The 24,160-nt window shown below is 34.3% G+C and overlaps 3 protein-coding genes across 5 annotated transcripts; 2 read left to right on the top strand and 1 right to left on the bottom strand.

Annotated features, from left to right (window-relative positions):
• Window positions 1-1,874: 1,874 nt before the first annotated feature.
• LOC132056481 (probable inactive receptor kinase At4g23740) lies at window positions 1,875-5,454 on the top strand. Of its 3 annotated transcripts, none has more exons than XM_059448701.1 (3): window positions 1,875-2,465; window positions 2,936-4,227; window positions 4,613-5,454. In XM_059448701.1, exons 2-3 carry the CDS (start codon window positions 3,003-3,005, stop codon window positions 5,266-5,268), a joined length of 1,881 nt encoding a protein of 626 aa, XP_059304684.1. In that variant the 5' UTR covers window positions 1,875-2,465; window positions 2,936-3,002; the 3' UTR covers window positions 5,269-5,454. The 3 variants fall into 3 exon arrangements, with proteins under 3 accessions (XP_059304684.1, XP_059304683.1, XP_059304682.1); XM_059448700.1 differs by having other exon boundaries at window positions 1,875-2,573; XM_059448699.1 differs by having other exon boundaries at window positions 1,876-2,479.
• Window positions 5,455-7,960: 2,506 nt separating this feature from the next.
• Window positions 7,961-11,750, bottom strand: LOC132056480 (uncharacterized). Its single transcript, XM_059448698.1, has 4 exons — window positions 11,471-11,750; window positions 9,842-10,160; window positions 8,510-8,568; window positions 7,961-8,376 (listed from the first exon to the last, which is right to left on the bottom strand). Exons 1-4 carry the CDS (start codon window positions 11,688-11,690, stop codon window positions 8,345-8,347), a joined length of 630 nt encoding a protein of 209 aa, XP_059304681.1. The 5' UTR covers window positions 11,691-11,750; the 3' UTR covers window positions 7,961-8,344.
• Window positions 11,751-16,149: 4,399 nt separating this feature from the next.
• Window positions 16,150-20,203, top strand: LOC132056478 (SUMO-conjugating enzyme UBC9). Its single transcript, XM_059448697.1, has 5 exons — window positions 16,150-16,272; window positions 16,379-16,456; window positions 17,580-17,707; window positions 18,654-18,758; window positions 19,840-20,203. Exons 2-5 carry the CDS (start codon window positions 16,387-16,389, stop codon window positions 19,981-19,983), a joined length of 447 nt encoding a protein of 148 aa, XP_059304680.1. The 5' UTR covers window positions 16,150-16,272; window positions 16,379-16,386; the 3' UTR covers window positions 19,984-20,203.
• The last annotated feature ends 3,957 nt before the right edge of the window (window positions 20,204-24,160 follow it).

The raw sequence follows: 24,160 nt of genomic DNA, 5'->3' as shown, positions 1-24,160 counted from the left end.
CACTTCCCACTCATTTTTTCCTAACGTAATAAGCAAAAAGAAACTCCTTTGGCTCTCTCCATTCTCAAGCCCTTCTTTCATTATCAAGTTTTCTAACTAATCACTAAGTTAGGAATGTCACCCATAGTCAAATTTATTGTCGATATTCATTAATTTCTCCGGCAATTGAATTCGAGCCAACGATCGGACTTCTCTTACGGTAAAGCTTTCCCTTCTTTTTTAGTGATTAATATAGATTACTTATTATATAAGCATATAATAGTATTTAATTAATAGGGATTGAGGGATACATAACTTTATAGATTTAATTAAATTAAAATTGTATTATCTTATACTAAGCCCTAAAATCTTATCATATTCTTAAATTTGGGATTTTGTACAATCAACTTAAGGTCTTGAAAAGTTAAGTTTGTTTTTATTTTTCAAATGAAAACGCGTCGAGTTCAAGTATGAGTTGATGATGTACTTTTGTTAAATTAGTACCAAATTAATTATATTTGATAATATTGAAGTTTGTACTTTGTTATTGTAATCGATAAGTTTTTTAAGAGTCGCACACCTAACTTTGTCGCTAGTAATTGGCGTACTAAAGATAATGCTGCCCCCATTGCGCTCAAATCCGAGGTCTGCCTCTGTCGAGGGGTGTCAGCGCGACACCCCTTCGCCGGAAAATTACGTTGTATAAATTGGTAAAATTATGGTTTTATAGTTATGTATACTAGTATTGATACCCTTTATCACAAGTACGGCTTAGTGCAATGGTTAAAGGGTTGCAAAACTTCCCTAACATTGTGTGTTCAAACCGGTAGCAACTTATTCATATTTTTTTGACACCCCTTAATATATATCCTGACTTCGCCATAATTTTAATTTCTTTCTTGGTAGTCGTCCATCTCACACACCTTTACACCTTGTGTTGTTTCACCCAACTCCCATGCATGCTATATATATATATATATTAGAGACCTGCAGCTACACGTTAGTTTGGTAAGGACTTTACTAGCGTAGCGTATAGACGGTTGCATCCATATACAGTACTTTTTTTGGTTGCTTGTTTGATTTTCTGAAAATGTACACTACTTTTCTTTTCGAAATAAAATGTGAGATTATTTTACTTTACATATATTTAGTTAAAATTTATTATTTTGGTATAAGTAATTATAAGATTGCTTATACCACAATTTCGATGCTCCGTATTTTTATACCACAGTTCATGTAAGATAACAATCTCAGGACTAGCGATTTCGGGAAAAACCAATCAAATGACAAAAATATCTTTCTCAGATCCAAAGTTTCTTCTGAAGTCCTTTAAGAAGGCAAAGATTATATTAAAAAATAAGTTTATCTAATCTTAGTATAAAATCGAACACTTATTTATATCATATTACATATACACTACTCCCTCCATCCCAAAAAGATTGTCTGACTTTTCTTATTAGTTTCATTCAAAAAATATTGGACATTTCCATATTTAAACAATTTAACTTTATGAGATGATTTACGTTGCCATACAAATATTTAAAGCTTGCTTTTGAACATTTCAAAATTCTTCCTTTATTTCTTAAACACCGTGTCAAGTCAAATTAAGACAATCTTTTTAAGACGGAGGGAGTATATTTTATTCTTACTCCAATGAATCAAGTATTTTTTAGTAAAAAGTAATTATTCACTATATAATTTCATTTTGTTTAATTCACATACTCTATCATCAGGCCCATTATAATAACTCGTTCCCAAATTAAACGAGTCACACTATCACAGGGCGCCCTCCACTAGTTTTACCAAATAAAGCTGCACCCAATTAGATTTTACTAACATGGGGACGTGTGATTAAGAGAGGTTAGTTTCCTTTCCTTTCCCTTCCCTTTCATCTTTTGTGTATGTAATAGTAATCTGTGTTTCTGTATTAAGCAGCTTCAAATTAGCGGAAATGATGGATAATGCTGTTCTGGTGCTCCCTGCCCTACTGGCACCACGTGCACCCTCTCCCCCGCTACCCTTTTTACATTTTTTCTAAATCCAAAAATTGTTAAAACAGACTACTCATAATTGTGTGTTAACTTAACTTGTTCATAGTAGTAGACTAGTAGTAGTTCCGCTTTTGTCTCCACGTGATTTTCCCACTCTTTTCGCTTCTTGGCTAACCAAATACACATAAATATATGTCCCCCATTTCTTTATTTCTTTGCTTTCTTCTTCAAATTAACTGCCTTTCAATCATTTATTGCTTCACCCACTCCCCTCATTTAATCATTGTCTCTCACCCCTAGCTACTACTTAATTCTACATTTACTTCCATCTACGTTCCCGTTCATCTACTCCTTCTTTTCCGTTTACTCTACCAACTGTTTGATTCTTTTTTTCTCAGTAAAATAGCTGCTATTATACAGCTTCTGATCTTGGCTAAATTTTGTGGGGTTTTCTTGCTGGAGAGGAATCACTCTATCCCATTTTTGGCCATCTGGGTATTGCTATTCAGGTTCATTACAATGTTATTTTGTTATTGCCGACCGTTCAAATTCTGCATTCTTTGCTTTAAGATCAAGACAAGTATTGAAAATTCAATCTTTTAGGTGAAGAACATGAAATGCCTGTTAGTTCCTTTTATTTTATTTTTTTCGTTCATTTTCTGGCAGCCCAAATAGAAAAAAAGTTGAAGATGGATCATTAGTCAGTAAATGACGGAAGAAATTGTACCAAATTCTTGTTTTACTTTAGCTACTATTCTGTATATTGAAACCTAACTTTTACTTAGTTTGCTTGGTTGACCAAAAAACCAAAGGTCTTCTGATAGTCTAAGTAACTTAAGTTACCTTATAAATAGTATATTTATGGCTAAGAAACGGTTCTCTTAATTTATATGGCAATTATTTATACTGAATAATGAATATCATGCCGTTTCAACCTCTGATTCCATTTCTTGAAATTCTTGTAGATGATGAAGGTGGCTGTTATTACTAGTAATTGATGCCTTTGTAGTTTAGCTCAGTGGAAGAAAAAGGATGGGCACAAAGTTCCTATTTTTGTCAGTTTTATTCTGGTCAGCTCTGTTTTGGATCGCAAACAGTGAACCATATGAAGACAGACAAGCACTTCTTGATTTTCTTGATAATGTTAACCACTCGCGCTATCTGAATTGGGATTACAGAACTTCTGCTTGCAGTTCTTGGACTGGAGTTACTTGTAATCATGACCAAACAAGAATTATAGCAATCAGGTTGCCTGGAGTTGGATTTCGTGGTTTGATTCCTGTAAACACTCTTAGCCGTTTGTCTGCTCTTCAGATCTTGAGTTTAAGGTCTAATAGTCTTACTGGTTCTATCCCTTCTGATTTTGCTAACCTTGGAAATCTTACTTCTGTCTATCTTCAATTCAATAACTTTAATGGTCAATTGCCTGCTGATTTTTCTGCCTGGAGAAGCCTTTCGGTTTTGAATTTGTCGAATAATGATTTTAGAGGGAGTATACCTTCTTCGATTGCAAACTTGACTCATTTGACTGCTCTGGTTCTTGCTAATAACTCACTCTCTGGCAGTATTCCTGATATCAATCTCCCTAGTTTGCAAGTATTAGATCTATCCAACAATAACTTCACTGGAAGTGTCCCCAATTCTCTTCAAAGATTTCCTGGTTCAGCTTTTGCTGGTAACCCGATTTCTCGTGCTAATTCTTCGCCTTCATTTCCTCCAGTTCCTCCTCCAAGTGTCCCACCAAAAAAGAAATCGTTTAAACTACGTGAACCTGCAATTCTTGGGATCGTAATTGGAGGATGTGTTTTAGGTTTCTTGGTAATAGCTGCAGTGCTTATTACGCGCTATTCCAAGAAAGAGGGTAAAAGTGGAGACACAGAGAAATCATTCAAGAAAGAAGCAACAGTTAGTAGGAAGGGAGCTTCCAGCAGTCAGCATGGAGAAGGGAATCTTGCATTCTTTGAGGGTTGTAATCTTGCATTTGACCTTGAAGACCTGTTGAGAGCTTCAGCGGAAGTGCTTGGAAAGGGAACATTTGGCACTACGTATAAGGCAGCTTTGGAAGATTCTACTACAGTTGTGGTGAAGAGGTTGAAGGAGAGTGTCGGAAGAAAAGATTTCGAGCAGCAGATGCAGGTTGTTGGCAATATCAGGCACGAGAACGTGGCTCCACTAAGGGCATACTATTATTCCAAGGATGAGAAGCTCATGGTGTACGATTTCTACAGCCAAGGAAGTGCATCTTTGATGCTGCATGGTATGTTAAGCACCCAACTTCTACTACTCTTGCTTTTCAATTTTTGAACCAATCACTATAGGACAAGATATACTGCATGATAGTTTTTTTCAATCATCAATAGTTTATAGGATAGTAGAAACTTGTCAAGGTCATAATTCTAAATGCCACTTCTACGACATGTTTAAGTGCAACTTTGGTCATTAATTTGTCAAAATTCGACAATATTATGTTCCTCAAGAGGTTTTCACTATTGGTTCTATGACAAAGATATCAGTGAAATAAAACCCTGAGGAGAATTTTGCTTTGGCGTTATAGTCGATTCTCATTTGGTTAGGTGGATAGTGTCTTAAATGCCCCTTCAAGTATTCCTCTCAGTATATTCTGATGCACTTTCTAATTGCAGCAAAGAGGTCTGCTGATCGTATTCCTCTTGACTGGGAAACCCGACTACGAATTGCCATTGGTGCAGCTAGAGGCATTGCTCATATACACGGATACTCTGGAGGAAAGCTTGTCCATGGGAACATAAAATCCTCAAACATATTCCTCAACTCCCAAGGGTTCGGTTGTATATCTGATCTTGGCTTGGCAACTATAATGAGTCCAATTGTACCACCAGTCATGCGGGCGGCAGGTTATCAACCTCCAGAAGTTACAGATTCAAGAAAAGTGTCTCAATCCACTGATGTCTACAGCTTCGGTGTCCTATTGCTTGAACTTCTCACTGGAAAGTCACCTATACATGCCACAGGTACTAATGAGGTTGTCCATTTAGTCAGGTGGGTCCATTCTGTCGTTCGTGAGGAGTGGACTGCTGAAGTATTCGATGTGGAGCTTTTGAGGTATCCTAATATAGAAGAAGAAATGGTAGAGATGTTACAAATAGGTTTGACTTGTGTATCCAGAATGCCGGAGCAGAGACCAAAAATGGCTGAAGTAGTAAAGATGGTAGAGGGTATTAGGAGAGTGAATACAGGTACTCGGCCATCCACTGAAGCTTCTACACCGAACCTGACACCACCGATGACTGAAATAGGGTCGTCTTCTGTTACACACTGATATTTCAGAGTTCTTTAGAAATTAGTTACTGTTCTGTATCCTCAATTGTTTCATTGTTACGAGTTTAAAGACATGGCTGGTTCTTTGAGCATTTTGCATCTTAGACTTCCCTTTTTGAGCTTCTGATAAGTTTTTCAGTTAGCAAATTGAATAGTGATGCTGAATATTAGTCTCTCTACTTCTTCTCCTATTAAGCTTGTTTTCAGAAAGTATGCAAGTCTGTTTGATTTAGATTATTTCTGATAACTGACTCAATCACTTCGTCTAGTCTGGCTAATACAAGAAAATTACCAGTAATTTTTATGCTAATACCAAAGTGTTTGTCCTTAAAACGCATTGATTATTTTAATCAATTATCATACGGTCACTTATTTAAACATGCGGTGATAATTTTGATAATACTAACCAAGCAGGAAAAAGCAACAAGTACCCATGAATTGTAATAGAATGAATTTGCACATGGTAGGCCAGACCTTAAATTGTTGGAGAAGGTGCAGAACCTTCGAATAACTTGTGCCTTCCAAATTAAGCGAGCATGTATTATTTTTCAAGATTTTGGGATACTCATATCAGCGACAAAAGAATCTCTTAATATCGGGAAAATAGCAATATTACAGAGAACCGTTGGAGTAAAAAAGAAAAAGAAGGAGAAAGCTAAAAACAAGTTTACGACCAAGCAACAAAAGCTAGATTAATGTATATGGAGGAATAACTTGAGCAACGAAACCAGCTTAACTTGATGAAAGATAGTAGTACATTCTAATACATCTTGTTCCTTGTATTATTTTTTTTCATAGTTGTTGTGTCCGGACCAACTTATGCATTCTTCGACTAATTCTATAAAATATCTGCTAACTCTTACTAGTAAAGATAATAACTCTTTCTACCAAGGTTTTGGACAAATATTCGTTATTATTTTTGTCATTTGACAAGTTGAAATGAATCACTTTCATACGTGAAATGATGTAGATACGCTTGACAGGTCAAGCTATCATGCCAAAACAGAGACGACACTGTAGGGGGTCGTTTGGTGGGTATTGTAAGGAGGTATAATCTCCCCATAAGATCTTGGATCACTAGTAGTACAATATTTGGCCCCTATCTCCGCTTTCTCATAAATAAATATTCCCTTTGTCCTATTTTATGCTAAACTGTTTATTTTACCCTTAGGGGTGGTTTGGTAGCCGGTTAGAGTTATGCAGGTATTAGTAATACATGAATTAGTTATGAGGGAATCTATGTTTTATTTTATACAGGTATTAGTTATGCAGGATTTAGTTGTTCACGTATTAGTTATTCATGTATTAGCTATTTCACCTTTTGCCCTGCATAAAATAATACATAGATTCTCTCATAACTTATGCATGTATTAGTTATGTGGGTTTCTAGATTGCAAACCAAACAATTTACTACTTTTATACATGAATAACTCACTTCATAGCTAGCTACCAAACACAAACGATTACTTATGCAGGATTTTAGTACATGAATAACTTCGACCTAACTAGCTACCAAACGATCCCTTAATGAATTGATTTTTATAATCACAAAAATGCTTGTCTTGTTTTAGATTACAAGTTTCAAAAGTTATTTTTCTCTTAAACTTCATACTCAGTCAAATACCATCACATAAAGTGAAACAGAGAGGCACGTCATACGTGTATAAGTGAAAATCTATGTAGTATTATTTAAGCAGGATGGATTGTGGAATATTAGTACAAATATCAACAATAAACTAATTAAAATCACTAGAATGACAAAACTAAGCCTCAAAATAGTGCAAACTTTTACTTTGTTAAAAAGTACAATATTATTTCAAATTATACGCTCTATGCTGACTATTAATATATCAAACTAAACATCTAACCAAAAATAATTCTTTCATTATAATTTTTGCTTCACAATTTCAGCATTACTAATTCTCGCATAACTTTGTTTTTAAAGCAAAGGGAGCATAGGTTGTACAAGTATAATTAATACATAGATGGTAGATGGTAGCATTAAAATAGCGAATAAAGGCTTGCCCACCCTAACAACAGCCATGACTGAAATACTGTTGTCTTCTGTTATAAACTGATTAAGAGACTGGTTTACTTTTCCCTCAAGAGATGGGGTGGTATTTATTTTCGTTCCCTTTCTCGAGCTTCCGCCAAATAATTTTTCACCGACCAAATTGAACAGTGATGCCAAAACTGTGCTTAGTTTGGATTATTTGAGCTAAATGTCAATTCATCAATCAGAGACTGGCTATTATTCAATAAAACTACTTTTTAGTACACATAGCAAAGTGTAAGTGATTATTTTAATCAGTTGTCAAAGAGTAATCACAAATCTATATAATCAGAAAATAACTTTGAGAATACAAGCCAAAAAGGCACAACTTGTAATGGTATCAATTTGCACATGGTAGGCGCAGACTTCAGAATTGTAAACTAATACATTACATTTGCACATTAGTCGTTGCTTTGTCGTAAAGAAGGCTTCTATGTCCACAGCACTCTACATTTTGTTCTCTTTTATAATATCTACTTGCCAGCATTATTTACTATAAATAAATGGGCTGTCTTGTTACTGTAAGATATGAAATCCACAATGGTCGTTTTCTTCGTCCGTGTTTTATACACGGTTTAAGACTTTAAGTCAATCAACCCTTACGTGCAGAAACTTCTGTATAACTTGGGCCTTCCAACTATTAACCACCAAACATTCTCATCTTATAAATTGGAAAATGTACAATGTTACGAAACACAATCAGAGAAAGGGAAAAAAAGAAGAAAGGAGAACACATCTACAGGTTTACAACAAGGCAACAAGCTATATAAATGCATATGTAGGCATAGGTAGAGCGACGAAACCAGCTGATGAAAAAATAATACTTCTGTCCCTTTGCCTTTTCTGTTCTTTGATAAGTAAAAATCGATCACCTTTCTACATGGAATGATACACCCAGATCCCACCGCGTTTCTTTGTTTGAGGAAGTGCAAAACCGGCTCCCCCTTCCAAATAGCAAGACATACATTTGCAGACATGGTAGAGAGCAGTTGATGTTCTTAGACAGTTACATGCTAAGGGTAGTTCATTTCCGCGAGATTCTTGTTTTGACACCCGCTGAAATTGATGGAGAACAAAAAATCCGTCTTAGCATAAGAGAATTTAGATAGAATGTCAAATAAAACCCAACTACTATCTGCAGAAAACAGATAGTAAACAGAAAATGTCATGAGAAAAAACCACCGCCAACCTTCAACTTGCTCAAATTGAACTTCTTTAACGAGTTCAGAAGTTGCATTGTACTCAAACCTGCAAGATTAAGATTAGGAAACAATATAAACAACATTATTAGGTACTTCAAAGAAAAAAACTAAAAGGAAATAAAAATGACAAAATATGCAAAGGTAAAGGAAGAGGAAACGAAGCAGCATATGTAATAAAGACAATTAATAATCATTAGCAGGGCAAGCATTACATTAGATTGCAGTCCTAAATGCTATTCTGATCACGTCAGATGAAATCTGTGTTAGGTAAATAAGTTTAACATCAAATTTTTTAGCACAAGTGTCCAGATAAGAAAATACCAATGACAAAAAGGTATACAAGTTCCCAGAGGTGATGCCATGAGGAAATAGCATGTTAGTCAACCTCTAATAATGTGACAACACAGCTCCCACCCTGCCCAACCCCATGCCCTTTTTCTTTACTGTTTCCAGAACTAGCAATTCAATGTTTGGAATGAAAGGAACAGAAGATGTTTTGATGGAGTATCAACTCCAAACCACTCCCTGAAAGCTAAATGTCTCTTAAGTTTATATAGTTGGAGCAACTTATCCCCCGTAAACTCTCCTGGCTCCTTTTTGAATTTTGTTAACGCGATATTCCTAACTTAGGCCTCACTGTATGGAGTTATAGAATCTTACTTTAACTTACTATCTTTTGTAATATCTGCAGTATTTGCATCTTCTTGATGCCATTAGTGATAATGCTTCATTGAAAAAAAACTAGCCAATTCAACCAACAAACCACTTACAGCAGTACTTGCTGCTCTGATTTAAGGTTCTTCGTATGAATCAGTTTCCCATGCATCCTCCTCGAGAACTCAATATTTTATCAAACACGTTATAAAAAATGGGTCTACACCCCTTATTTTTTCTCAGAAGGTCACAGAAAAAGTTATAGCATTTGAAAAGCTTAGGGCAAAATCGAAGGTCAACACCTAGAATCGTCATATTTGCCACATATTAGCAGTTTAGAAGTTATATCAATAACTATTGAGCGCATTCATATGAGGGTAAGCAGTTATGCAGTTATACAGTTATAGTGAATCATTCTCAAGCCACAGTATTTGCTAGGACATGAGCAGGTCGAGATAGAAAATGTTCAGTCTTTATCTTTCTCTATTGTAGAAGCTTTAACCATCAACACGCTTCTTTAACAAGAGTGCCCTAAGCATCTATCACAATATCTGGAGATGTGTGTTTAATGTAGCTCAAAGTTTGTCAAGTTCAGAGACACAATTAAAAGAACGATTTGGACTTCAAAGATGAATAAGAAAATGATACTGCACTATTCAAATTACCTATTAGAGAAGAGAACATCGAGTTCATAGTCAGATTGACTCTTGGTAGCATCTACTAAGGTTGTCACTATTTCTGTCTTCCGAGTACTGGCCATGAGCAGATCGTACTCAGTCGGGATGATAATTGCAAGGAAATTATCACTTAATTCACTCAGACAAAGCTTCTCAACAGCTGCCAGGGCAATCCGCCTTTTAAGTGCGCCAATTTCTGGGTTTACAATGTAGATGGCGAAATCAGTAACAAAGAGAATGCGCCGCTTCATCTTCCCTGTGCTTGTAAACTTCATAACTGTGTCTGCAAATAGAACCTTTTTGTCACCTGCAAAAGATAGACAGATCAACATAGATGAAAATTTCTAGAGATAAGATGTTCAGTTTAGATTGGATATAATGTTTTCATCTTTGAGCTTCCAAAAGATGCATCATCTAAATTCAACGAATTCAACAAAGATGACATAGACATATCCAAGTAATCATACACGATAGCAATATATATTCATCTCCTTTTTGCAGCAACTGTCTCGAGAGTCAAGACAACTTCCACCAAGACATACATTTTTTTGACAACCTTCTAAAGCAGATCAGGCATTAAACTTGACGCACATAATTAGTGTGATGTGAAAGCAAAAGAGGTTGCATGTGCAAGAAGATACGGTGTTTACAAATTTACTACTCCTTGCTGAATAGGAATTGCACAATTGAAGATTGGGAATGAAAATTAATCTGAAAAACCAAATGTCCAAAACAACAGTAGCATGCTTCACTTGAATACTTCTACAGGAGGCTTGTATTGCAAGGGAGAATCTGAAAAACAAGAATTCTCATCCTATACAGCAGATGCTACTTATGCAATGCAAATTCAGAAACTATGAACCACCTTTTCTTGCATTGCCCTGCAGCTAGAGATATATGGAACATTTCTGCGTCCTTTTTGGGAGTTTACTGGATTATGCCACAATCCTTAAATGAATCCAATATCAGCTGGGGTCATTGGTAAAATTGGAAAGTTTTCAAAAAAGAACTATGGCAAATCATTCCAGGCGGCTTTCTTTTTTTATATAGAAACTTGAGATGTTTTTAAGCGGGTACCAACCACCATTCCAGAGATGGAAGCCAATGCTTTTGAACCTTTTTTACTGGTGTAACCTTTGATGATGTAATCAGTTTTTGGATTTTGTCAGCTCCTTAAACTTTGTAATGAGAGCTGTTTTCAGGCTTTTGTACCTCGTTGTAACACCTGGATGCTTCTATTAATAAAATTATATATATCCACCCAAGAAAAGAAAATATGCTTAAATTTAGGTTTCCCTAATTGCTTGTCCAATAAGAAGAGTAACAACTCCGGATGTTAAAGAGATTCCTCCCATTGTCTAAACATCCAAGCAGAGCTGGTTCAGCAACCAAAAAAAAAAAAACTGAAGTCTCTGATTTTGCTTTCCATAATGCAATACGACTTACAAGAAGCATAGTGCAATAGGGAAAAAACGAATACAAATTGTTACCATGCGTCTAATATGCAGTATCTAAGCAGAGGTCACATCAAGTAGTATAACATAAATGCACAAATTTAACAAATTGAGAGTAGAAACCCCAAAAATTAAAAAAAGAAATTAAGAAGGGTGAGAATACCTTGTTTTTCGAGAATCTTGATAAGATAAGGTCGAGAAGGAACGTCAAGATAATCACCAAGATAATCTCTATGAATAGAAGCTTTTCTACGAACTTTCACTCCCATAAAAGGTTCTTGATCTATCGTAACGTTGCTTTCGGAGGGCCTCAACTTCAAATTAGTTCCACCCAGTTGGCCCTCCTCATCGAAATGAACCCTATTTGATAGATAACGTGACATAGCCGGTAATATTTGAGGGAGAAGAAATGGTTGGCGGAAGTGCCGATGTTTATAAAAGTTTGTCGATTTGCCAGTGGGAAAAGAGAGAGCGTGCACAGCTGGCGTCCATCACCTGCCTTACCAGCATTGGGCCCCACTTTCTTTCCCCCTAATAATTTAGTACTCCATCTCTCCAAATTTATGTATTACTATTTGACGAGGTTTAGAGTTTAACAATAAAATGAAAACTTTTCAAACTTAGGTATACAACAAGTTTCAGATATATTTATGATTGCCAATCATATTGTTTGCAATAAATTTTAATATGCGAAAATAAATTATAACCATAAATAAAATATGAAGAAACATATATATATTTTGATAAATATGAAGTAAACAAAATCTATTTACTTAGCGATTCTTCTCTCCTAATATTTTTCCGTAGTTCGAGGACCGTTAGTAGCTTATTTCTCGAATATAGGATGATTTGAATTTAGATATGTGAACTTTCTTGTGATGTATTTGATCTCTATGAAAGGATATTGTGGATCTTCTTGAAGTATTTAGTTGTCAAGAAATATCTAGCCACATATTGACATCTTCTTGAATACCCATGAGTTTATGGAATCTCTGAGATGCCTCTTCAAGTGAATATGTGTCTTTTATATAGACTTAATCTCGGGTTTAGGGTAGAGTAGTCTCCAAAAAATCCTAATACATATTGAGCTCAACTTGTAGAGTCCCACAAAATTTCGATGTCTACACATATCATAAAATTAAATTATCTCTATGCATTAAAAAAAAGTTGAGATAGTCTAAAAAAGAAATATTTCACATAAATTGATACATAGGAAGTTGGTATTAACTTATGGAATTCTTACATGGTGTAACTAACATAAAAGAGGTATTGAAGTATAATAACTACACCTTAATTATATTACAAAACCATAGCTATAACGTATTCGTCATTTACAACTTGTAGCTATTGACATACGGTTATTCCCTATACCCAACGAAAGATAAGGCCCCTTATCCAAAATTCATCAATTTTCAATCAATTTTCTCTCTCATTCTCCCTCGATTCTTATGTCCAAATGCCCGCTAAGTCTCGTTATCTATGAAAAGAAAGGAGGAAATGGGTGAAAGTGAGAGATACAGGACGTAGACTAGTCATTAAGCCCCAGTTGGAAAGCAAAATTGTTAGGGGAATGAACGCCGCTGTCCCTGAAAATAAAATGATTATCCGCTCATAGTTCTCTTTATTTTTATGCCCCTAAACCTATTTATCTGAAATACCTCCAAAATTAGGATATCAATATGGTATATAAATATACTGAGATGATATCATGTTCATTTATTCAACACTTTTCTAAAAAAAACCTCTATGATATCATCATCTTATATACACGTACTGTGATGGTATTGTGGAGGATTGGTTCAGTCTTTCAATGAGGCACTCCTCAATCCTCCGTAATACAATCATTGTACATAAATATATACTAAGATGGTATCATAGAAAACCGTTTCGATCATTGCTTGGGCTTAACTTCGTATATCTTACGATATATAAATATCTTTAATGATATCATGGAGGAAGGATTTTTGTCGAGAAAGTACTCGGGTAAATATTTTTGACCAATTAGGTAAAAAGCGAAATTAATTTAGAAGAACACATGAACGAGTGAATATTTTACATTTTAGGGATACTTTGCATTGTTTTCCCAAATTGTTATACAGTAAAAGGCATGAGCCCAGTTAGCCAGTTGCGCATCCACTGTATCCAACTCATGCCTTGCTTTCAACTCATATGTTCCTATGTATCCAGCTCATATTTGACCTTTTAACTCCACTATATCCTAATCTAAGTACTAGTAGTAGCTTCTAAAGAACCGTATACAGTTTTTGAAATATAATACTATTCAATCTTATCTGATTGGTATTTTTTCGCTACTTGTTCCTTATATCTTTTTTTGGTAACTAATAGACTTGTATTAGTATCAAGAGAATAATTACAAAACAGCCAAGCTACAACACAGCTTGCTAAATCTGATGAGTTCCCCTTCTAAACTATACAAAAAGTTATCTGGCAACTATAGCTATACATAGAATACCATATCGCTTGCTATAACACCATACTTGTTCCTTATATCAAAAGCAATGTTTTATTTGTTTTTTTTACAAGTTAATTAAGAAAAACTTATTATTTTCATTTAATAAATATTACCGTTATCTAACTACTACATAAAATATTAATAGTCAAATTTAAAGTTTCAATGTATAATTAATAAGAATAATTTAGTATACTAAATTTCTACTGTAATAAATACTACTTCCTCCGTCTCATTTTAAGTGTCTTAATTTGACTGGACATGAAATTTAAGAAATAAATGAGACTTTTGCATCTTGTAGTCTTAAATTAAAGATGTGTGTACTCCTTTAAATCTTATACTCTAAAACTTGCCAAAACTTACTTAGAGCCGGTTTGGACGGGCTTAAAAAAAAACATTTTATAATTCTTTTTTAAAAATAAAATGAGTTAAACTTATTTTTGAGGCTTATTTTAAGACAAAATGGCTATTTAAGTTAGCGGAGTCAAAAAAAAAAGTTGAAAACGAAATCTGATACAAATGTCAAAGGGACTATGTGATAAATTTGGTATCTTGTCGTGCGAGACGATATATTGGGTGATGTTACAAAATTATGTTTTTGCAAGTAATTCTATAGAACCCAAAACATTAGCGAGAAAAAGAAAATAACAGATTACTAAAGGGACTTTCTTTATATATTTGGAACTTAGGCATTTGGATAATATTTGGCTGAAATTTGTTAAAAAGAATATTTGAAGTTAAAATAATAAAAAGTATTTCTATAAGAGTTTTGCTCTTCTTTATTATTTTTTTCTGTGAAGATATTTCCCGAATGGTTGTAAGAGTTTCTTACTTTATGCTTCTTTTCTTTTTGGTCAACGATGCAATATTTCCTTTGACTAATCTTTATTGGGACGTACAAAATCACTGCAACTTTTATTTATTTATTATTATTACTTCGAATAAAAAAAAGTGTCCATTTAGTTTTCTTGAATAAAAAAGTGTGTTCACTTATCAAATTAAAAAAAAATTAACCTTATTTTTCTAAATTTGCTGCTATTAAGTATTACGTGATCAAATCCTAATACATATTTAATTATGTAAGTTTAGTCAAACTAATTTTTTAATTTAGGAATTAGTATTTTTTAAGGGATATCTAAATGACTAAGTGGACACTCTTTTTAATCCGGCTTGAATATTATACAATTAGTACGAAATTCATGTTTACGTTATAGTACAAGTATTGCTCAAAATCGGGAACTGATTTGATATAAGTACTTCTCTAATTTAGAACTTACTAATTATGCTCCTTATTCATTAAATATCGTCCAGTTTCTGAGAATATTCTACGCTGGTAATGATCTGAATAACGATAAAAGTTTACTTACTTCTCACCTATATTTAATAAGAAGAGTCAATGTCATATATCAAAAAAGGAAAAAAGAAATATAATGATGCAAATGCAATTCCCCCGTTCGTGGAATCTTTATCGTTTCCTTCTTCGTAGGATTGGCCGCTGCTTATTTGAAAGACGGGCAATTTTTTAACTGTCGTAGTTTCTACGTCTGCTAATAATTTAGCACATTCGTTGTTGTTACCATGGGGTCCTGAAGCACAAGAAAATTTTACTTGGTGGTGTCAATTGAGATGTCCCGACGATAGGTAATTCCTTCTAACAGCTCCATCTGCTCATCTGAGAACGACGCCCTTCTTGCCAAAGCTAACTTCCAACTAGAACCAACTAGAATTTTTCAATAATAGTACATTGAGATATAATTCAACAAGAAAATATGGTGGAACTGTATCTCTTTATTTTTGACCAAAAATTTCAAATTCCAAATCTAGAAAACTTGGATTTATTCATCCACAATGAACTTATTTCCTATATTGCTCTGACTGTCCAAAAATGATGCCGCACCCGTGTCGGATCCTTCAAAAATGCACTATTTTTGGAGGATCCGACACGCACTCGTGTTCATTTTAAAGAGTCCGAGTAACATAGCTTATTTCCATTGAGATTCAAATTAATACGAAAATTTAACGTCAATAGTCATCACCAAAGCCGATATATATAATATACATAATATATACTCCCTGTGTCCCAATTTATAATTGGAAGTTCGAAAGTTCAATTGTGGGTAAAACAAAAATGGGTATTTTGCTGACATATTACCTTCATGTAGTACGAAATATAAATATTTTTGATCAAGCGTGTAACACAACTATGTTGCATGATTTATATAGTACTACCTAATATACATGCATTAATGAGCATGACATCTCCAATTGGAATGATTATTGTAGAATTTAGTAAGGAACGGCGGATCGGCGGAAAATGGAAATGTTTAAAAAATTAGTATTACTTACTAAAATAAATATGTTTAATGCGGGGCTAGACCCTATATAAAGGGTCATTTTTCCTAGCGGAATCATCATTTTTTTTGATCTTCTTTTCTTCAGTGGTAATTTCTTAGTGTTCATTCATCCCAAAAAAGGAGGATCCCGATCTCTGTCAGGTCAATTTCATTAATGTTTTTCTTGTTGTTTTATTTTTTAAAAGCAAAATTAGAGCAATGTTTTTTTATTGTATGGGGTATGGATCTTAGAAAATTAGAATTGCAGGAGTCGCTATGGCTTCCAAGCGGATCTTGAAGGAGCTCAAAGATCTTCAAAAGGATCCTCCTACTTCTTGTAGTGCTGGTAAACACCACCCCATTTCTCTTTTCTACGCTTTTTGTGCATTTTTATAAACGTGTGTTAAGACAATTTAATTTATTTACCCTTTCTTTTGTTTGAAATTTTGTGTTGCTAAACAAATCTGTCATTTGACTTATTGGACGTATGATTGGATCATTTGAGGGATTTTAATTTCGTACCTTTGTTTTGTATGGTTGTACCTTCATCAAGATCATATCATGTGATGATGCCACTGTGATCTGCCTGCCACAAAATTCTTATGTTTTTCTTTTTTGGTATCAATGCTTTGTTTTTGGCTTTATGCCTGGTTTTGATAGTGTGATTTATTAACCATAAACATGTCAACGGCTGCATTTTATGTCACCTGAATGGAAGTTATAATCTGTGTGCTGGTTTTGTGTGTCGTTTGTATGGCTGCAACTGCTTAGTAGCGGCTTGCCAGTCATACGATTGAATCGGATAGCAAGGGGACAGGAAAGTTTTACGGAAATAGAGATATGGTGCAAGAATCGATAGCTCTCTGTTTGCAAAAACAAAAATGAAAATGAGATTTTGTTATTTCTACTGATGTCCAATCTTGTGGAGTAGTTTATTCAGCACATATATCATCTTCTATTACATGCACTATGCATCAATGTGCATTATGAAGTGGGGTGTTTGTTTAGCATAGTTCGTGCAGGAAATTGTACACGTGAAACTGCAATTATGCTATATTGACGGGTTCTTATGTAGTCCTTTGAATGTGCTAGTCTATAAAAGAACCTTTCATGCTTTCCCTGCCAGTTAATAGAAGTAAGAACTTTTGCCTTTTGACATAAATGGTTATTGCTTAAAGTCAGATCCTTCTTTTAATAAAGACGCCGTGACAATTTTTCTGTTCTCATTATCAAGATATGCTTATTTCATGTAATTTCTTGAAAGGAAAAACCAAAAGTTCAGTCATGCAGGTTATTTCCTTCGTTTATCAGTGTTTGGATTCATATAAAGCAACAAAGTCATATTCTGATCGGCCGTCCAGGGCAGACCCCATTGACACATATCTTAAAACCTCTCTTAAGGAATAAGTTGTTGTTGGGCTTGTCATTTGCATTTTATTTTACTTATCTGCTAAAATTGGATTTCTCAGGACCTGTTGCTGAGGACATGTTTCATTGGCAAGCAACAATCATGGGTCCTCCAGACAGCCCTTATTCTGGTGGGGTTTTTCTGGTGACAATCCATTTTCCTCCAGATTATCCGTTCAAGCCACCTAAGGTGCATTATGAGTTCTTGTTGCTCCTTAAATATAGCATGGATAATAGCTGTTGATATGACTTCATAGATAGAGTATGGTTCTTAACAACCTAGAAATTGTGCTTCTAAGAGACCCTGTCCATTGAAAAAGTGAACTTAGTCTTCAATTATTATTGGTACTATGATGCATTGTTTCATTTTAGTGATCTGCAACTTTAACACGATTGATCAAGCTCCTTTATGTGAAATTGGGTCTTAAATTCAATAGATAGCTGAAGAGGGAATAGGTTCTGCTCATATTTCTTTTGGAGCCACCATGCTTATGTTGTTTTTAGCTGCAGTATATAGTCTTCTGAAGATCCCAATAGTTCTTGCGTGATGGTTCCACATGAAAGAGTTTTTTATTTGTATTTCTATTTTCATTATACAGTGTTCTCCCTTGAAAATAGTGTTGGTTCTATAGATGACATAAATTCCTTTTCCTTGTGGATTCTGAGCATCTTATTTTTACTTTTTCTTTAAGGATTGTTTAGCAAATGAAATAGATATCAAATTTAACAGCACAAAAAGTGTTTCAAGTCTACCAGGAGAGAAAAGCCAACTTTAGTTGCCTTCTGCAATTTACAATAAATAATGGCCACCGCATATAAAATATTGTTTTGTGATAATCGTTTAAATCTTTATGTTAACCAAACATTAGTGTAAGTGTAAAACTGGTTTCTCCAAGTTGTGAAAGCATCAACAAAATCTGTCAAAACTGGTCAAAATACCTCTTCAGATCATTAAAAAAAATGTCAACTAGAATAACTAAGGTGAAAGATCAAGGACTATCCATGAAAGTGGTAGTCACAAATATCATTAGCTGTTGTGCTTGATTTGGTGACATTCTGTATTCATTTCTTTCAAATGTTTTTGCATTGCAATGAACTTCGCTGAAAGACACTCACCATTGATGAAACTCTGGCAGGTGGCTTTCAGGACAAAAGTTTTTCACCCAAACATCAACAGCAATGGGAGCATATGCCTTGACATTTTAAAGGAGCAGTGGAGCCCTGCCCTAACGATTTCCAAGGTTCATCTCTTATTACATTTGAGTTCTTTATATCTGAAGTTCTACTTATCAATATTTTGTTAAGTGTTTTGGTGCTTTTGTTTTCGCACGCTCATAGTACCCTTGTAGTTAAATAAATTGTTCTAAACTTATATGGGACAATCTTGCTTTTTTATTTTCCTTTTATTTGGAAACTAATATGAAGATTGATTTAGTAATATGTTCGTTATAATAAACAGAGCGTTGTGCAATCCTAGATACAATATAGGATCTGCACAATCTGTAATTACGTTTTGTGGCATTGGCTTAGTGCAAGTATTTATAAAATCTTTGGTTACATGTATTTAAAAAAAAAGAGCCTTGTATACTGCCACTAGAAAGGCTTCCTTTAAAAAGAACTCTTATTATTTTTTAGCAGCCAAAACCATGAGATTTCTATATCGTTTAAATCTTTACATTTGAGTAATTAAAACTTATTTTGCATTTCCGTTTAATACCATGAGCAAATCGTAATGTCTGCAAACTAGTTTTTAGGAATATTCTCAATACTAATTTATGTCGTTTATTTTCAAATTTCCAGTTTGTCATGATCATAGCCATATATATCAGAGCTAAAGTTGTTTAGTCGACTAGAGAGCTTTAGATTCTTGGCATCTTGGGCCCGGTTTTCCTTTTTAAATTATGCCATTAGAGTTCCTATTCAAATGACTTCCTCTTCTATTCATTATGCCATTAGAGTACCTCTTTAAACGTCTTTCTCATATATTCAAGTACTGCCTCTGACCGTATATCTTGGATAAAAAGGCTATCATTGATTCAACATAACAGTGGTGTCAACTTTTGGTGATCCTCCAGCTATTTACCTTTTGCACTACTGGTGCATCTAGAAAAAAGGGGAGCCCCTTCAAAACATAATCAATGTTGATCAGACAACTTAACAGCTCTCTTAGGATGTGATCAGCCACTAAATTTTCATGAGGATGTCTTGCATTATTCAAGCTTTAAATCTCTGCAGGGCAATAAATATTGAAGTGTGTGACCATGGATTACTTCTGCTCTGTGCCTCCACTTATTTATTGAGAACTGTTTGTTTCAATTTTAGGTGTTGCTTTCGATATGTTCTCTCTTGACGGACCCTAATCCTGATGATCCTTTGGTACCTGAGATTGCACACATGTACAAGACAGATCGGAACAAGTACGAGACTACTGCAAGGAGCTGGACCCAGAAGTATGCCATGGGCTAAACGCACATCGGTATTTGTGGACTCAGGGCATTTTACTTTCAGATACTTTGTTATTTACATTGGATGTATTAATGAGTTGATCTGTTCTTTGAGTTGTACCATGGGCAGATGGAGGGAGTCGATGTCTTAGGAGGGGAGGAAAATCATGAATGTTGATCTTTAATGGTTGTATGAGCAATTTGATCTTTGATAGAAACCAATGAATTAACCTTTTCTTCCAGGTGTTTCTGCTGATAATATTTGCTGACAGTTTGTTTTGACAAGCTCTTATCTTGGAGCAATATAGATAGGTTTTGAAACGCGATAAGCATAGGGCCCTTTAACTTCGCCATGTTGAAGCATTCAGGTAGGACTGTTTAGGTAATGACGATTGCTATCTGGTACTTTATTGAAGAGATATGTCAAGAAAAAAAAAGAAAAAAAACCATAGAAGGAGAACGCCGTTGTTGGTCTTTCATATGACTATATCACTAAGTTGTCAAGATAAAGTAGATATGATCACGGCAGCATATAATCATCCACCCAGGGCCGTCTCAATAACGGGGGGCTAAAGCCGAACATCATATAGAGGCCCCATTCTTTTTTAAAGAAAATTAAAGATCATATATATTTTATTTAAAGTTCACTTTTCTAGATTTTTTAGATGTCAAGTCATTAGTTACTGTTTTATAATCGATTTGTTCTGACAATTCCTTTCAATTGATAATATAGTTAATCCATTCAATTTATCTTGAGGCATTGTTGATCTTAGATAAGATTTTCTTAATTTTAATTTTGAAAAACTTCTTTCGGCCAAGGCAATAGTTATATATATATATATATATATATATATATATATATATATATAAAATACATCTTTATGGAAAAATGGGGCTAAATAAAAAAAAAAAGCGACTTATAGTCGAGCCACCCTTGCATCCACCTTGAAGTTGAGGAGAAGTTAGTTCCATTTCTCAGCTTCATATGAATTTTATTCTCGGCACAATAAGCCCAAGAGGGCTAGCCCTAAGCATTCACTGCCACCTTTAAGTTCAACAAGAAGGCAGAACAGAGAATCATGGGGTTGTTTATGTCTATTTTCTGGGCTGTCGACTCGTCCTTCATGCTTGATGAGGGCGTAATGTTTACTCGATAGAAACATCCCAGCGAGTTAAGCTTTTATAACCATAGTATGGGTAATTACTCATACATTAATTATTCCACTGGGTACCTATTTTCCCACCAGGTATAGGTAACTCTGTCACTAAGGTAAATGGTAAATCAACATGGTAACCTTGTAGTTACATAGGTGAATGGAAGCACATTTGAACTTCTAAAATCATGATTAAACATTTGGAGTAAAATTTAGAGTATAGCTGCACTATTAAAGCGTGTATATATTTATTTTCCCTTTTCCAAATTACGTACGTTTTCAATGGGAAGGGCCAAAATGACATAAGTTGGTAATCTTGTTGCTGCTATCTCTTAAGTAGACCAGCAACCAAATAATGCCATTTAAGAAGTAGTCATATTTCTTTTATTTTTTCAACCTGATTAACACGTTTAAAAAAATATGAATAAACTATATAAAATGGGTATATCCAATATATAATCAAAATATCAAATTACGGAGGCTCAACTGACATTCCAAACTTAAAGGGGTCTAAGAGATGATTACCACTTTTTAAATGTATTCCAGGGTTTATGTTGTCATGAACTGGGCTTCTTCCATGAAAATTCTACAATTTGGTGTTCAACCAGTAGTTCAGATAGCCAGATACCGGCCCAAGAGTAGAATCAGAAACGAAAGGGCGGAATGCCCTTATTCTGGGGTGGTCTTTAATTTTTGTCCATTAAATTGGTGGTCTTTAATTTTTGTCCTTCGTTAGAACCTTTTGATTTCGGGTTCGAACTCCCGCTCAGTCAAAAATTAAATAAAAGTTCGCAAGGTAGAGTTTGGATTCGCAAGGCGCAGTTTGAAACTCTACCTTCCTTAAGGTAGAGTTTGCCTCAAAACTCTGATCGACCAAAGTTTGAGTCAAACTACGCACGATCGGGTAGAGTTTCGAGGCAAACTCTACCTTAAGATAGAGTTTTGCCTTCAGGCATGCCAAAACTCTCCCTTAAGGCAGAGTTTTGCCTTATACCTGAAGGCAAAACTCTGCCTTAAGGCCTAACTTTGGCCCGAACAGGCCTAACTTTGCTACAAAACTCTGCCTTGTGAAATTGTCTTCTTTTTTTTTTTGGGAAAAAGACATACAATGGCCAACATGCCAAAGTAATCCCACATTTGAGCCTAATACCGTGGTAGCAAATTTGTGGCCGTAAAACTATTCCCAAGCGCCGGCCCCCGGCCAAATGCCTTTGAAAAAAAAAAAAAAGACTTTCTGTGGCGACTATAGTGCGCTGCAAAACAAAGGACTATTTGTGGCGACTTTACTAAAGATCAACTTCTTTTATTTTTTTTAGTGGCAATTAAAAAAGTCTCCACTAAAGGTTAAATTCATATTGATCCTTCAACAAATGTTTCAAAACATATATAATATGTGTATACTTATTCAGTGATTGAACTTTCAAAAAATATTTCAAAACATGTACTATAATATGCATATATGTATACATTGATTGAGCCTTCAAGAAATTTCTTAAAACATGTATAATAATACTTATGATACATTTTCTATACATATACAATAGGGATACATGTCCTACCTTGGTAGGAGTCAGGTCTGCGTACACTCTACCCTCCCCAGACCTCACGTTGTGGGATTTCACTGGGTTGTTGTTATACAATAGGGATACATATTCTATACAACAATGATACATTTTATATACTAAAGTAACCATCATCGAAAACTTAACAAACTAAAATATATCAACTACAAACTAATAAAATTAGTAAGTATTCATTAATTATACATTATTAAACATAAATTATACATTTATTATACATAAATTATACGTTAATTATACATTTATTATACATAAATTATACGTCAATTATACATTTATTATACACATATTATACAATAATGATACAGTTTCTATACGTATGATACATTTTCTATACATATACAGTAGTGATACATATTCTATACAACAATGATACGGTTTCTACACGTATATGTATGATATATTTTTATACGTATGATATACTTTCTATACAAGAATGATACAATTTATATGCATATGCTGGGCTTATATATACACTTTCTATACAAGAATGATATAGTTTATATACACTTTCTATACAAGAATGATACAGTTTATATACACATGCTGGAATTATATATACACTTTCTATACAAGAATGATATAGTTTATATGCACTTTCTATACAAGAATGATACAGTTTATATATTTTATATGTATGATATATTGTCTAGATGTATGATACACTTTCCATACAAGAATGATATAGTTTATACATAAATTATACAACAATGACTCATTTTCTATACTTATGTATGGAATATGTACAATATGTGAATCATTAGTGTATAACCAATGTATAACTAATGTATAATATATGTATGATTAGTGAGTATACGTTGATGATACATTTATTATACACAAATCTATGATACATTTTCTATAGATAAACGGTAGGGATACATATTCTATACAATAATGATACTTTTTTATACGTATGATACATTTTCTATTACATAGTTGATCTTTAGTGGCTTTTACGGAAAAAAAAAAAAAAAAAGATCTTTAGTGGCGACTAAAGTCGCCACAAATAGTCCTTTTTGTTTTTTTGCAGCGGACTTTAGTGGCTACTAAAGTCACCACAAAAGGTCGCGCTGGCTACACTTTGGGTTTGGAGAAACATGGGCCATCCGATGGGAATAGTTTGGGCCGGATGGCCCTTTATGTCCTTTTCCTTTTTTTTTTTTTTTTACTGAGCCGGATTTCGAATCCCAAACCTCATGGTATTAGGCGAAAGGGACAAAAATTAAAGACCACCAATTTGAGGGATAAAAATTAAAGACCAGTGCATTTGAAGGGCAATCCGTACAAAAAAATGGAAACGAAACACGAAATTACACCTAATGATTTTGAAAATGAATGGTCTTGAATTTTTGACACCCGTTGGCATCATCGGCAAACCTTCAAAGTCAAAAATTTAAAGTGTTGCTTATGGGGTAAAGCTTATTAAACTTGATGTTTTTCCCACAGGCCATAGGATAAATTG

The sequence above is a fragment of the Lycium ferocissimum genome, chromosome 5 (genome assembly GCF_029784015.1).
Source record: "Lycium ferocissimum isolate CSIRO_LF1 chromosome 5, AGI_CSIRO_Lferr_CH_V1, whole genome shotgun sequence".
Taxonomy (NCBI): domain Eukaryota; kingdom Viridiplantae; phylum Streptophyta; class Magnoliopsida; order Solanales; family Solanaceae; genus Lycium; species Lycium ferocissimum.
This window is presented reverse-complemented; position numbering and strand designations above follow the sequence as displayed.